This window comes from Lipophrys pholis, assembly GCF_963383615.2.
Source record: "Lipophrys pholis genome assembly, chromosome: 21".
Taxonomy (NCBI): Eukaryota; Metazoa; Chordata; class Actinopteri; order Blenniiformes; family Blenniidae; genus Lipophrys; species Lipophrys pholis.
Window position 1 is genome coordinate 8,638,135 of NC_137649.1, and position 14,495 is coordinate 8,652,629.

General features: G+C 42.8%; 1 protein-coding gene across 1 annotated transcript; it reads right to left on the minus strand.

Moving 5' to 3' along the window:
* Nucleotides 1-2,482: 2,482 nt before the first annotated feature.
* LOC308126811 (adenylate cyclase type 8) lies at nucleotides 2,483-10,397 on the minus strand (the record flags this gene model as incomplete). The annotated part of the gene is made up of 20 exons (XM_080491449.1): nucleotides 2,483-2,695; nucleotides 2,769-2,971; nucleotides 3,126-3,240; nucleotides 3,348-3,440; nucleotides 3,527-3,673; nucleotides 3,876-4,034; nucleotides 4,171-4,252; nucleotides 4,389-4,549; nucleotides 4,645-4,731; nucleotides 5,963-6,164; nucleotides 6,480-6,580; nucleotides 6,699-6,869; nucleotides 6,948-7,182; nucleotides 7,622-7,780; nucleotides 7,965-8,092; nucleotides 8,228-8,339; nucleotides 8,615-8,745; nucleotides 9,047-9,196; nucleotides 9,303-10,046; nucleotides 10,242-10,397. The coding sequence occupies 20 exons, from the start codon at nucleotides 10,395-10,397 to the stop codon at nucleotides 2,483-2,485; spliced, it is 3,549 nt and encodes a 1,182-aa protein (XP_080347575.1).
* Between the last annotated feature and the right edge of the window lie 4,098 nt (nucleotides 10,398-14,495).

A 14,495-nucleotide genomic window follows, 5' to 3' on the forward strand; every position in this document is an offset into this window, starting at 1 on the left:
TAAAATGCTAAAATATTTCAGACAAATTGAGCAAAAACATGTCAAACTGTTAAAATGGATTAAAAAAAAATAAAAAAGTCAAAATGGATAAAAATTGTTTAAAAGAAAACTATTCAAAAGTGTTAGCAAAATGTGTTTTTTTTTTTATTTATTTATTTATTTTTTATTTAAAGGTGTATGTATGGACTAAAACAGCAAGAACAAAAAAGTTGCCAAAATATAAAAAAAATAAATAAATTGAGCAAAAGTATGTGAAACAGTTAAAGGTGGCTTAAATGGTTAAACAGGCCAAAACTGCTAAAATTGTGATTTTAAAGAAAACTCCTACAAACTGCTAGAATAGGTAAAAAAACAGGACAAAATGTTTAAAGGAGGACTGGAGAAAAAAAACTAAATAGAAAACGAAAGTAGCCAAAACGTTTGAAAATACCAAGAATTGGTTAAAATAGGCTTAAAAGGTTCATACTTCTAAAAATGGCTACTAAATGCAGAAACATGTATTCCAAATTATGGCCGTGAAACATCTCCAATGTACTTTAAAAAACAAAACACATGCATGACTATATATGTGTGATCTTTCATTATTAAACGTGTTTTGTGGCTCCAGAAGAATTTTATTTGGTGGAAAGTGACAAAAACTCTTGATGGGAATGGTTGCAGACCCCTGGTATAGTGTAAATATCTGCAGATGTATGTATATTTAATATCGCTAAGTGCATATAAGCCTATAAAAAAATTACCTGAAATCAAAAGGTAACCCACTGATCCATATGTATGAAACCCCTGCTCTGAAGATTTTAAACTGAAGCTTTACTTTATTTTGTGAACCTGCTATCCCTCCATCTTCATAAACCAGCTGCATTATTCACCATCAGGGTTTCAGAACCCCTCCTAAACAGAGAAAACCACTGCTTCAAATAAAAGTTCATTTTTTTCTCTACAGAGTGAGACATCTTCTTGATAGATGATGACTGAGCCAGCCGCAGAATACCCGCGCGAGCCTCAGACAGAACCAACAGAGTGACGATGAATCGTCCAGAGGGCCGATGAGTTTGTGTTTGAATTAAAACTCAAAAAAAGCACATGTTCTCATAAATTACCGGTTTTTATTTACAGGAACTGCGCACACTACCAATGGTTCAGTAAAAAGTATTTCACCTTGGAAAACATTCAGTACATATTTGCAGAATTCCAAACTTTTTATCCTAAAGGCCAAACATTAGTTTCATCACATGAATCTGAGGTATTTCTCCACCCATTTTATAATTATGGTTGTTTATTTCGTGACCACAGATCAACAGTTCAGCATTCATTTCAAAAAGGTTTTATCTACACAATGTCTGCAGAAAGCTTCACCCTTTTTACATTAGATTCACAAAATAAGCTCAAAAAGTGAACATTCATCCAACCTACAATATATATATATATATATATATATATATATATATATATATATAAACATGATTACACTTAAAAGAACCCTCTTGGTACTCTGTTTTAACCATACGAGAAACGGAGTAGTAGTGGGTGTGTTTTGGCATTGAAGTTGATTTAGCACCTAAAATAACTGAGGTTCAGGAACTGAGGCAAAACAGAATTGGCTATGGTGTATTTTGACACATTCAGATGTATCACATAAAAACCCAGAGTAACAAGAAAGGTGAAGTGAAAGCAGAGGAGCATAATTATATATGTTACAGGACCTGGTATGTAATGTATACAGGACATGAGAGAGAGAGAATTCCCTTGTAAATACCAATAAAAAAGCATTTAGTGTCATTCTAAGTCTGTAGGTTCTCAGTACCAGGGTTGTAAGCAGTGTAATCTACCATTTTAGATATAATGTTAAGGGAAATTAAAACATATTTGATTCCAATACTGCAAAATCAATCTCTCATAAAGAATCTTTCATAATAAAATGGACTAAAAACAATGTTTGAGCTCACAAGATGAAATGTACCAAAACATAAATGTAAACATGAAGCAAGACAACGAAATTTTTTTTTTAAAAATGAAACAAAAACATCTCTGTTCAGTCCTGCTTAGGCCTTCAGTCATCTAAATGAGGTCGGTCTGTTTACTTTGGGTTATTCTGTGTTTTAGCTCAGAGGTCTGAACTTTCCTTTTTGTTTGTAGAAAAAAAAAGTCTAAAAAGTTGAAATCACTGTTTATGGTGTGTAGATATGGCAATAAAATCAGAAAAGAGATGTGCTCTCAAGATGATCAGTAAAGTTCAAGTGAAAGAAAAACCTTCCATTTCTTTGGGATTTCTGGAAAGATGAAGATGAGGACATACTTGTAAGAAGAAACAATGAGAAAAAAAAAAAGGCTTTTGGTACATCTGCATGGTAACACAGCTACACCAGCAAATGTGTTTGTGCAGCAAATTCAGATATGGCAAAGGTTGGAGGAAGTTTATCACCAGTGAAAATCAACAGGGGCAATAAGTCTGCGCTGCGTCCCCCTCCACAAGCGGCCCTCTTTAACACTGCAGTTTACTGGGAGCCAGACTGTAGCCTCCATTCAGCTCTCTTGTCTTTTCCTTGTGTCTGGCCTGGACCAGACCGAACACCACTCCCGCCAGCGTCATGCGTCCCGCGCGCGCCCCCGGGCGGCCATCTGTCCCTCCGCTGGCCCTCTTGCTGCGCATGGTGCTGATGAAGTAGGTCCGGACTTTCCCTTGTTGCTCGCTTACCTGCAGAGACCAGAGTGGCCATGAGAGTGTGACGAGCTTGTCCTACACTTTGGACCATTCAGTTTCCACTCACCCCTTTAACAAAAATTTCTCCGCGCAGCTCCAGGACGAAGCCCCACTCGGCCAGAATTTTGCGAGTGGCCTCGGGTACCTGGATGCATCCGCTCACCCCTGTGCTGTCCATGCGGCTGGCCAGGTTGACCGTCGACCCCCAGATGTCGTACTGCGGTTTGGTGGTGCCGATCACTCCTGCCACCACCGGCCCGTGAGCAATACCTGGAGGAGTGCCGACACATCGATCAACTGAGGACTCATCATGGACAAGGGTACACAGACACAGACACAGGCGACCACGCACACTTACATTCCCACGTTTTAGAGTGTGTTGACGTGTGTGTGTGTGTGTGTGTTAGTTCAGCTTAACACTCACCCACACGCAGCTCGAAGTTTTTGGCAGAGTCCCTGTTAATCTCCTTCAAGGTCTCCTGCATTGCCAGCGCAAACAAAACCAGCTCACTGAGGTGATTCCACTCATCCATTGAAGCCTGAAGGAGGGAAAAGACAAACGGAGATGCAGAAATGGGAAACGAAAGAGTAACGACAACTGGTAGCGACACAGGAAAATCTACGCAAAACATAAAGCGCCACTCACCTCTTTGTCCGGGGCCAAACCCGAAGCCGCCATGTAGCAGCTCCCGATCGTCTTGATTTTCTCCACATAGTGGAAATACGACTCCTCCAACAACTTGGTAGAAAACACAGGAAAAACGTCAATGCGGCAGCGACGTTGCGATATAAATTGCGATTGAAATTCAGGAGTCCGATTCCCACCTCGTCAAAGCCTGCGATGATCTCGTTCAGAAGTCTGAGGCAGTCCACTCCCTCGTGTTTGATCTCCTTCTGCTCAAAGTACTCGTTGAACCCGGCGATCGATGCAAACATAACACCCACTTCGTCATAGGACTGGGAGTACACCTCCTGAAATCACAACCACGTCTTATACTTTAGTCATTTCTAAAAACCTCAACTCACATATGTACTGATTAACTAGAAGTACTGGAGGTCTACATGAAAAAAGTCATCATCATGCATGCAACACAGCAGATTATCCTTGGAAAAAAAAAAAAAAGAGAAAAGTAAACGATAACAGTAAGTACTTTAAAAGTTGAGGTCAAAGTACCTCGTCGTTCTTGCTCCTGTCCAGGAAATGCCGTGCGACATGCACGGGCAGGATGTTGTGCAGCAGACACTCGTTGTGTTCCCTCAGCTCCCTCATGTCCTCCACCTCCCGCTGGGCCTGCAGACGCCACAGGAAGTCCAGCCTGGCCGTGGCCTCCCACTAGGGGGGGGGTAGTAAAGTACAACAACATCACCTGCCTGCGACAGCTTCGGTCTCAGGAGTGCAGATTACAAACATGTCGCCAGGAGGAGTGACTTGATTGCTGATAATGTGAGTCGGATAATCAGATCAGTACCTGCCGTCCGTTGTAGAAGACCGCGACAATAAACATGGCCATGAGAATGATTGAAATTCCTTTTCTTCTGATATACTGAGACCTGGATGTGAATGAAATGATATTTTTCTACTGAACAAACAATTGAAAGTTGAGATATTAATAAAAAAATTTTTTTAAAAACACTTATAATCAAGTCAACTTAAGTATAGTTTGTGTACTCCGCACTGCGGGCTGACCTGTGCAGCATATCGTGGCGTATGAGCGTGAGGAAGGCCAGGTGGATGAGGTAGGAGTACACAGCCGCCGCCAGCAGCAGCACGGCCAGCTTCAGCAGGGAGTTCAGACGCAGGAACACGGCACAGGTCACCATGGCGATCACGCCACTGAGCACAAAGATCTGACCGCAAACAGGTGACGCACAGAGGACAGATTATCATCCCGCGGAAACCCGCAAGACGTCCGTTCAGCATCAGGCTTAAGATGCTCTCTGACCTCGGGGTAAGTACAGACAGTGAGCGGATGCGAGCTGGTTTTATCCACGACGTCGGCCTCGTCCGCGCTTGTGAGAACACACCACACCTGCACACAAAACACACGCCACCCCCCCAGCAATTAAAGAATGATTAAAGAGAAACTTTGGATACGACTCATTTCGAGACGTCTGGGTTCGCGAGCTTTCATATTCTGTTTGTACTGGTTTGTCCAGATGCTCCAGTGTCTTTCCACAGTCCCAAAACAGACATTTCAGGCTCATCTGTGACACTAAACTGCCCATAAGATTGAACGCGGCTGTGGTCGGCTGTCTGACCCAGTGTGCGCTGCGTTTAAAAGATACATGGATGCTTTCATGTTCTGCACTGGGTTTTCTCTTTTTATGAATAAGTGAATGATTCTTCAATCAACGCACCAACAACTGAGCGGGCCTGAGATTCTCATGATTACATATGTTTGGCCACTCGATGGCAGCAGAAATCAGTTGTGAGGATCGACAAGCACTGTATTGATTATCATTGGCGTGTCTCCAAAAATGAAGGAGTCACTAGTTTTACAGAATCACAAATCCATTAGAGATATTCTGTCACTACCGTGTTTCTGAATGCATTTGGAATTGAGGAATTTTTAACACATGAAAGACATAGTTCTCATATATTTTGTGGTAAATGTGCCGAGTTTGTCCCTCTGTTACTGAGGATCACATGTTTCTTATCATTGATATACGTCCCCCGGCTCCGCAACCTGTGGCCCTTCTGAAGTGGAGTGGCTCCATGAACAAAATTATACACAACTAAACAGTTTATCTATTTTCCATTGTATGAAAACACACAAAGCCATTTTTAAAGTTGCTTTTAACTCTTGGCTGAAATGAGCTTTTTTTTTTTAAAAAAAAAAAAGCTAAACTTAGCAAAAACTGTTTAAAAAAAACTAAAATGACTGGGATTTGTAAAATAAAATAGCTTTAAAAATGGGGGAAAAACACACAAAGCTGCTTAAAAAAAACCCAGTCAAAATGGTTAAAACAGCTAAAATGTCAAAATTGTCTAAAAAAATGCTGAAAAAAAACCTTCTCAAAGTACGAAAACAGCAGAAAATGTAATGAAACGTTCACCATCCTAAATTAAACGTCATGAATGCAACATAAGACACAGTTTAGATTTCAAAATTACATGTGACATTTCACGTGCTGTGTCAGATCATTTTAAGTATTAAATGTGTTTTATTGCTTCAGTTAACTTTGATTTGGTGGAGAAAAATGGACAAAAACGGCTTTTTAAGGTCCCAAAGGTTTCAGACTCCTGGTTTAAACTCTCACCATGTTGGTGGAGGCCAAGCCAAAGTTGATGACGATCGCCGTGAGGGTGAGGAGGTTTCGGGCACTGTTGTTCTCATGGATCCAGCAGCAGAACTGCTGCAGGGGAGCAGGGCACCACTTGAACTCCTCGGCCAGAGCAAAAAGCAGGAGCACCATGTAGGCAAGCAGGAAGACCGAGAACTGGAGGACGAGTGGGAGGAGCCTGCAGGTGGAGAATGAAGTGGAGTAAGAGTAGGCGGGAAGTGAGCCCATCGAGAGAAATGCAGATTTTTGGAGGATGAGGAACGCATGAAATAGGCTTTCAGAATGAATGGTCGGCAAGCTCTTCAATGGTGCATTTTATTCTTATTATTAACAGCAGAGAGCGCCAAACTAAAACAGACTGAAAATTGGAAGAAAATCATAATGGCTGAGATTTTAGTTTACTCGATTGTAGGGGAAAGATGCTAATCTTATTTTTCTCTTTAAAACAACAAAACACAATACATTTCTGTGAGATATAATGATTGTATTTTACCTGGGGGCAGGTATGAGTGTTTGTGCAGCCATGAGAAACAGAAGCACGATGAAGGAGCACACCAGGTTGGAGTTGAACATTTCATCTCGCAGCTGGGAAAACTGTACAAATCAGAAGCAATCAGGGAAGATGCATTGTCTAGAAGGAGATCATTTGTTTTTCTTATTATATTATAGAACTTATTTTCAGCCTTTCTTGCCTTTACCTAGTGCAACATACCTTCTCCTCAATGTGTGTGTCTTTGAACACCAGGGTCAACGGAGTGATGTGCTCCATGTGCATACGCTCGCTGCTACGGACTTCTATCGCATGCTTAATGCGCTTGTTGATCTCCTTGGAGGTGGAGTTCCATATGTTGGGCATAGAGCCATTTGTAAAGGAAGCCAGGATCTATAATATGAACAATCATATGGTAAAAGGCGGGTATATCTTTCACAGCTCATCCCTGATTTTATTCTCGACACTCACGCTATTCATGTCAATGCCGTTCCTGAGAGGCACCTCTGGAATCCAGGTGCGAATAGTTTTATGGACTTTGGGGGGCTCAGCTGGGTCAGCTTTGTCCCTGTCCTCCTGGGGGATGATGAGGAAAGTGTCGATATTGTGCTTTTGTAGAAACTCATTTCTGTCACGCCCGTGACCTTCTTCGATCTTATAAGTCCCTTCCAAACAATCCAGAGTCGCCCTTGAGATGTGAATGCGCCTGAAAGAGAAAGAAAAATCAAAGAAATAAAATTAAAAGGTTAATTTAATTGAAGCAGATTTGAACCAATTGTTCATTTTGTGAGCGTCGGGTCTGGATCAAGTGCACGGATCTTTGTTTCCAAGATTTCCGAATCATATACAGTAAACATTAATAACTGTTTGGTGTGCAGGGATCACTGGTGTACTGATAACAAGACAGTAACCATAAAAGGTCCTTAAAGGTAAATAATATAGGTTGAGCACTCCACCCATTCATCCATTCTTCTGTATTACGTCCTCTACTTCAGGCTGGAGCTGGTTACAGCCGACTGCTCACCAGCCCACAAAACAATCAAACGACAAACAAACCACAAGCACTCACATTCACACCAATGAGTCACCAATCGACCTCACATTCAAATAACATACAAACATACCAACGCCATCACAAAACTCACCCTGGTATTCCCCCAGCTTCCAGCATGTTGGCGATGCCGACATCCCAGGACCAGACGTCAAACTGCCATTTTTGGAGACCCAGCACCCCACACAGGACGGAGCCAGAGTGGATCCCGATCCTCATGTCCATGTCAAAGTTCAGCTGCTTCCGTACACATCTGGGGGAAGAGGGGGGGGGGGGGGGGGGGGGGGGGGGGGGGGGGGTCAGTGGTTGGATGATCTTGTTAGAATAATATCATCTCTTTCACAGTGAGGGTCAATTTGCCCTATTTGAACATACTTTATGAGTCTTTTTAAGCTTTGCTTTATTTCTGTTTTGTCTTTTTTTGAGTCAAGACTGACCGTATCGAGTTGATCATAGCCAGACCCATCTCCACACAGTAGCGGGCGTGTGCACGTTGTGGCTCGGGGACCCCTGAAACACAATAGTAGCAATCTCCAAGTATCTTTATCCGCAAGCAGTGGTGCTCCTGTGATGAGAAAACACGTCATTTAAAAATGTAAAAAAAAAAAAAAGAAGGTCTTTTTATAGCAGAACCTGCATTGAAAAATTGAGTTTCTGATGTATTTCAATCCAAAACGGTGCTGACTGCTGAGGTTCTCACATCTGCAAGTCGGTCAAAGCGTCCGAAGAGCTCATTGAGAGTCTGAACCAGGTCCTGAGCTGACAGGTTCATAGACAGCAGGGTAAATCCCTTGATGTCTGCGAAAAGGATGCTGCAGGAAGGAGAGAAACAGGTGTGAAGGAAAATGCTCCAGTGAACACAGGCTTGAGAGGCAAAGCTATAAATTATTAATGAAATGGCTTTCCATTTGGAAAAGGGGACAGAGATGGAAAAAGTTCATCAAATACTGCAGCCGCACAGAAAAAGACTCCACCATCAATCTGGTTCACTCCACATTTCAGAAATGTGAAAGTTGCGTGATGATTCAGTGGTTTTGAACCACACAGGTCACATACGTCACAGTATATAACGTGTGAGTGTCGGTACCTGACATCTCTGTACTGGTGAATATAGATCTTGTGGAATTCCTGAGGGTTTAGTTCATCTTCCAAAGAGCTCATGTCAGCAATCATCTCCAAGGCAACAAAGCGAGGAAGGATCGACAGCACCAGGCGCTCCTGTGAGGCGGCACAATGAGGCGATCAATAAACAGTGTGCCCAGGGCCGGACATCATGAAGAAATCGTAGACATTTTATTTTACACTTGAGATGAATAGGACAAATGATTTTCACCACAAAGATCTCCCCCAAATCTTTGGATTCACCATCAGCTCTGATGGTGGAATTCCTCTTGTTTCTCGAGATTCACCCCTGACTTTCTCTTCATTGTTTTATTCAAATGTTGTCATATTATGCCACTGTCTACAAACTCCTCCATTCTGAACTGCAGGGCTGTGGCCACTTTCACTTTCACTGTACCTGTCTCTGGTTTTCCTGCTCTAGTTTCAGGCGACCCTCGATGCAGCGCCGGGTCTCCAGAAAGACCTGCCGCTGAGCGTGGTCGGTCAGGTAGTGGATGAACAGTCCAGCTGTGTTCATACCCAGGTACAGGAGGGCTTTGGCAAACACCTGCCAAAGTTCAAACGGCAGGTTAATTCATTTTATATCAACCCCGAACAGTAATACCATGTGAGCTGGCATTAGCATTTAAAGCCATGTTAGATACAATTCTCACCTTTTTTATAAGCAAAGCATCATTGTAGTAGTGCCCTATCTCCACCAGAAGATGCAGTATTGAGGTGAGGGAGCCCGCGCACATGGCCCACAGCAAAGGTAATGGCAGTAGTGTGTATGTTGCAAATAATGTGAATAAAACATACCACGAAGGGTCTTTCTCCAGTCCATAGACTAGTCCCCCAAGCACCTGCGTGGTCTGTGAAAGCCAGCTCGCGAGGCCAGCATAGTGAAGCCACCGAGGGGACATGGAGTCCTTGCAGGTTAACACTACAATGCAGAGCGCGATGGCGAACAGCATGAAAATGCCTGTCAAGCAGCCTCGTAGGGTATCGACATCAGTCTCTGGGGCCAGAGCAAGGTATAGGACCAACACGTGCAGCTTGGCTATGGCATCGATGACGTTGGTGATGGCGAGAGAGTTGCGTCTCTGGTGGGAGGAGTGCTGCTGGTACAGCTTCTCCAGGTCGCGGGACTTGAACGTGTGCCTCAGCCGTGGTATGTAGACGCCACGGATAGTGTGGCCCCAGTGTACGAAGAAGTCGGCATCGCTGGAGTAGTCGGTAGAGGAGCCGGCGACACTGTTCCGTGTGCTGGTGGAACCGCGGGGGATGGTCGGCTGGACTCTGAATGAAGAGGAGCGGCGCTTGGTGACCCCACGGGAGCCCTTGTTGCGGATTTGTTTGTTGATCTCCTCTATGTACGCATCTGTCACAACGATTTTGCGTGCCGGTTCCACACCAACCTGCCAAAATGATGCCGAAAAATCAGATCGAGTACTTGTTATCTTTCTCATCGTTTTTTCCTGGAGGTACATGAATGCTTGTGGATTATTCAGGTCTGTTTCAGTACACACTGTCCTACCTATCTTGTTGTAGTATTTATACAAAAATGCCAAAAAAAACCAATTAATCTAATCAGGACCGGAAAGATCAATCACCTGGGCGCTGAGCTCCTGCTGAATGATGATGTGTTTGACTGCGTTCTGCCACAGCATCTTTTTCCGCCGGAGCCCAGGGGACAGGGTGGCGGTCAGGCAGGGAGGCTCACGCAGCTCCATCGGAGAGACCTGTGTCGTCTCAGCAAATGTCACCATGGTGATGACCTTTGCTGACCTCGGCTGTAGGTCTCAGATCCGGAGAAGTCAACAGCCTGGAATATGGAGACCAAAAGGTGGCAGTCAAGATTGTTTCCAACGTCTTCAGAGGATATTGTGTCAGCACAAGTGAAAAGGACAAATGAACATGATTTCTACTGCCTACAGCGGTTTCTGGATGGAGGTTAAACCAAGCTGTGCCGTTATGCTCGGAACTAGGGCAAAACGATTAGTTACAAAAACCAAAAATAAGTAAATGATTTCAGCTCCACAAAAGTTTTGGCCAAATCATATAGCGACATCTTTATCATAAAGAAAGAAAAAACCTCACACAGTTGTTTTTTTACTTTCTGTTTTCCTTTTTTTCCCGTTTCCATATTGCTTTTTCTTGTATTTTCTGTCATGGTCCTGGATGTTGTTGTGTTTCGTGTAGTTCTAGGTTTTGTTATGGTTCTGGTAGTTTCTAGTAATAGTTGATATATGGTTTCATGTATCCCTTCTCTCCCGTCATGTCCTCCTCAGCGCTCCTTCTGCTACAATGATTACCTCTGATTGTTGTCAGCGAAGTGTCATTCCTTATGTGCAGGTACCATCCCCAGGCTTGTCAATTTACCTGCTCAGTTTCTCCCTTGATCTTCACAAAGTCTGTGTCCCTGCATCTTTGGATTTAATTGTGGAAGCTTGGGCTTTGGTGATTATTTCCTGGTTTCGAGGTTTTATATTTTGTGTAACTTCTTTTGTTTTGATCCTGGTCTGCAGCTTCAGTCCCTTTTTTTTTTTTTTTTTTACAGTTTTTAAAGGTTCAATCAGGCTTTGGGTACTTGTGATGGAGACATTTGATATTTGCTGACATTCTGTAACAGAAAAAGGGGGAAAGCGGTACTATCTATAGCTAGACCAGGTGGCATTGCATGAATGCTTCTTTTGACAACTTCAATCATTTTTACTCTCTTCTTATTCAAAACAGATATTAATTTCACTATAGGTTAAACTTAAGCTCACGTTTAGGTGTACTTTTTACCTGCGTCATGAGTCTCAAAGTGCACAATGTTAGTCACATTCACCCATACACCTGCTATGCAAGGCACTGAACCTCCATTGGCGGCAATTTGATGTTCACTGTCATCTTAAAGGACATACTGACAGGGCGAAATGAGATATTGAACCCGCAACATTGCATTCAAAAGGCGATCACATTTAACCGACTGAGCCTGCGCTGACAAGAAAAATATGAAAAAAATCTTCTAAATCTGTGACAATTTTTATATTCTTTGCCACCCCATCATCAAATCAGACGTCGGCCTATATGATGTAGCCTGAACAAGACAAAGACACGACAATCCTTTTGTGTATCGGCACATTTCATGCACCGACATAACTAAAAATGCGAAAAAAGAGACAGGCTTGTCAATGAGACGTTAAAAATGTTTTTTTTTTAAAAAAAAGCTTCATGGATGAAAGCGAACCAGATTTGAAGCGTCAATACTGTTTTCCACTTTAGAAATGATTTCAGTTGCCATTTAAGTCCTTCCAACAACATGTCTGAAACTTTACTGCTTTACTTTTGCTGATGTAAGCACTATTACTTACATCACTTTCTCATAAGTATCTGCACTTTCCTTAAATGTGTGAGTTGTTTCACAAGTCAGATGATGTGAAAATCACACTGGACATAAATCAAGCCCACTTTAATACAATTGTACATTGAATTCTAACAATATTTTTTTTTTACTTTAGGATGTTTATCAACTACACTAGCAAATATTGAATGGAATTATGTAAATATAATTTAAAAAGTTTAACAAGCTGATTTCTCAACCGGAATCATTTTGCAAATATTGTACACAAATCAACAGAAGACATCTGTTTAAATAATGCGGCTCTTTTGTTGTGTTTTTGTGGTCGGATCAGTCTGAATTGAGCATGTTGCATGGAGCCACCTGCTCGGCTCCACGTGTCGATGCAGCGTGTGCCAGAAGCAAGGCAGCTTTCAGTCGAATTATCTGGTGGCCAGATTTAGACTTGAGCTGGTTAGTGCACAGAGTTTAACTCCTCCAAGTCCTTCTGGCTCCAAGTGCTGCTGTCTCACCCACTCACAGCCCACCGTCTCCAGTCTGATTCTCACCAAAATGGTGTATTTGCACAGCACGAGCAAAGACAAAACACTTTGGTATCAGAGGAGCTGCATTCTTAATGATGACAGCTGACAACAATATTCACTGTGAGTGTATTATGTCAATGGCTTTTGCAGCAATCAACAGAGATTCTGTGCTATGAGAGAATCACCGTCATGTGCTTGCACCCCGACAAAATGGTGTTTTTAAATTTAGGGTTCGTCTTCAGCAAGAAAGAAATGGTACAAATAAATAAAACTGACCTGTAGTATTTTCACATATTGTGTGTCCATTCTTCATATCGGGCCTTTACCATCTGTTATATTCATCCAGCTGGTCATAATCCATATCTGCTGATTCCATTGCGCAGCAAAATTAGAAACACGAGAAAATGAAGGCACAACCATCCAAAAGGCCAAATGAAACATGAAGTCGTCCCCAATGCGAAGAGGCATCCAACGCCGATGCGGTGTGGACTCGTAGCAGCAGAATTGTAGGTCACCACCTGGACCTCAATGCAATGAAGTCAAGGAATGCCACAAAGCAGAGCTGCAGGAGTGAAGAGTGCAAAAGAGGATTAATTAGTCAGCAGCCACTCTCACTGGCCTGCAACGCTGAGGTCGCTGAACCTAGATGATGCCAAGGCAAAGTACAATTACACATCTTTTGACCAAGTCAGCCACGGCTTTCAAAAGCAAAACTGACACTTCAATAGAATGGCATTATTATTTTCACACACGCTACATATTTTCCATTAAATCTTCCACTCTGGTATCGTAGAAACAACAATAATGCTCCAGAGGCGCTGCATCTTTGTTGTGCTCCTACTTTAGCATGTGTCTGTGCAAATAGAGGCATGGTAGTGACAAGATCCTCTCAGGCTGTGCACATAAAAAAAAAACATCACCTACAAAGGCCCACTAAACCTGAGGTGCTGAAAACAGGGTCGCTGAATCATCTCCCACCTGACGACGAGACCTCGAGGCCATTCAGCAGCAAACACAAGCCAATGCACATGCCCTTATACTTACCATTCAAAATGAGATGTAGGTGTAGCAAACTATCAGGGATGCATGTACTGTATATTCAGCTGACATTTTTGAAAACAAGAAGACAATGTGACCGCTTGATGACAAGAAATCAGACTTCTTCTCTTGGGGATACAGCTATTTATTACACACGAGTACAGGCAGAGTGATTAAAACTTTGAGATCATTCAGGATTGTCTGTTTTAGCTTCTGGCCTTGATTACTCTCACGTCTGGAGTTATTTAGTTGTTCGTTGCTCTCTGTCTCTTTCTCGCTTACTCTCTTACTATCCCCAACTGGCGCAGCAAGAAAAACACCACCTTTGGTGGAGTTCAGTGTATCTTGGAGTCTTTTTCATGAATGATGGGAGGAAAGATCGGGACACAGGCCACAGATTCCGACAGGCAGCTGCTGTAATGCATTCGCTGTACCGGTCTGCTGCGATAGACTTGCGCTGGGTCCATGAGAGAAATGGCCGATACAAGAAAGGCAGCGGGCGTCACTCTTTGTGATGGAGATTGGAGGTCAGTAATCCGGGATTGACTTAATGTTGAACTGCTACTCCTCCACACTGAGGGGAAGCAATTGAAGTGGTTCGGGCATCTGATTATCAGGCCTCGTCTTCTCCTCAAATGAGAGGTTTACCAGAGATGTCCACCTGGGAGGGGGGCCTCACGGTCCGCCCAGGACCGGACTGTAGGGATTATATCTCCGTGGTGCTGCTTTGCTCCTCCTCACTGTCCATTTGGATTTGTTACATTTGTGTCAGTGAAAATGCCATGAGATGGCTCTGCTGTAACTGTCATGTTGTAAACAAAAGTGAATCAAATCGAAATTTCAATACCTTTTTCTGGCATCATCATATGATCTATGTGTCTGTACAATAAAACAAAAACTCAAACTAAAGACATGGGTGAGGAACAACACATTCACTGACTAATCAATAAGCCAGTGTT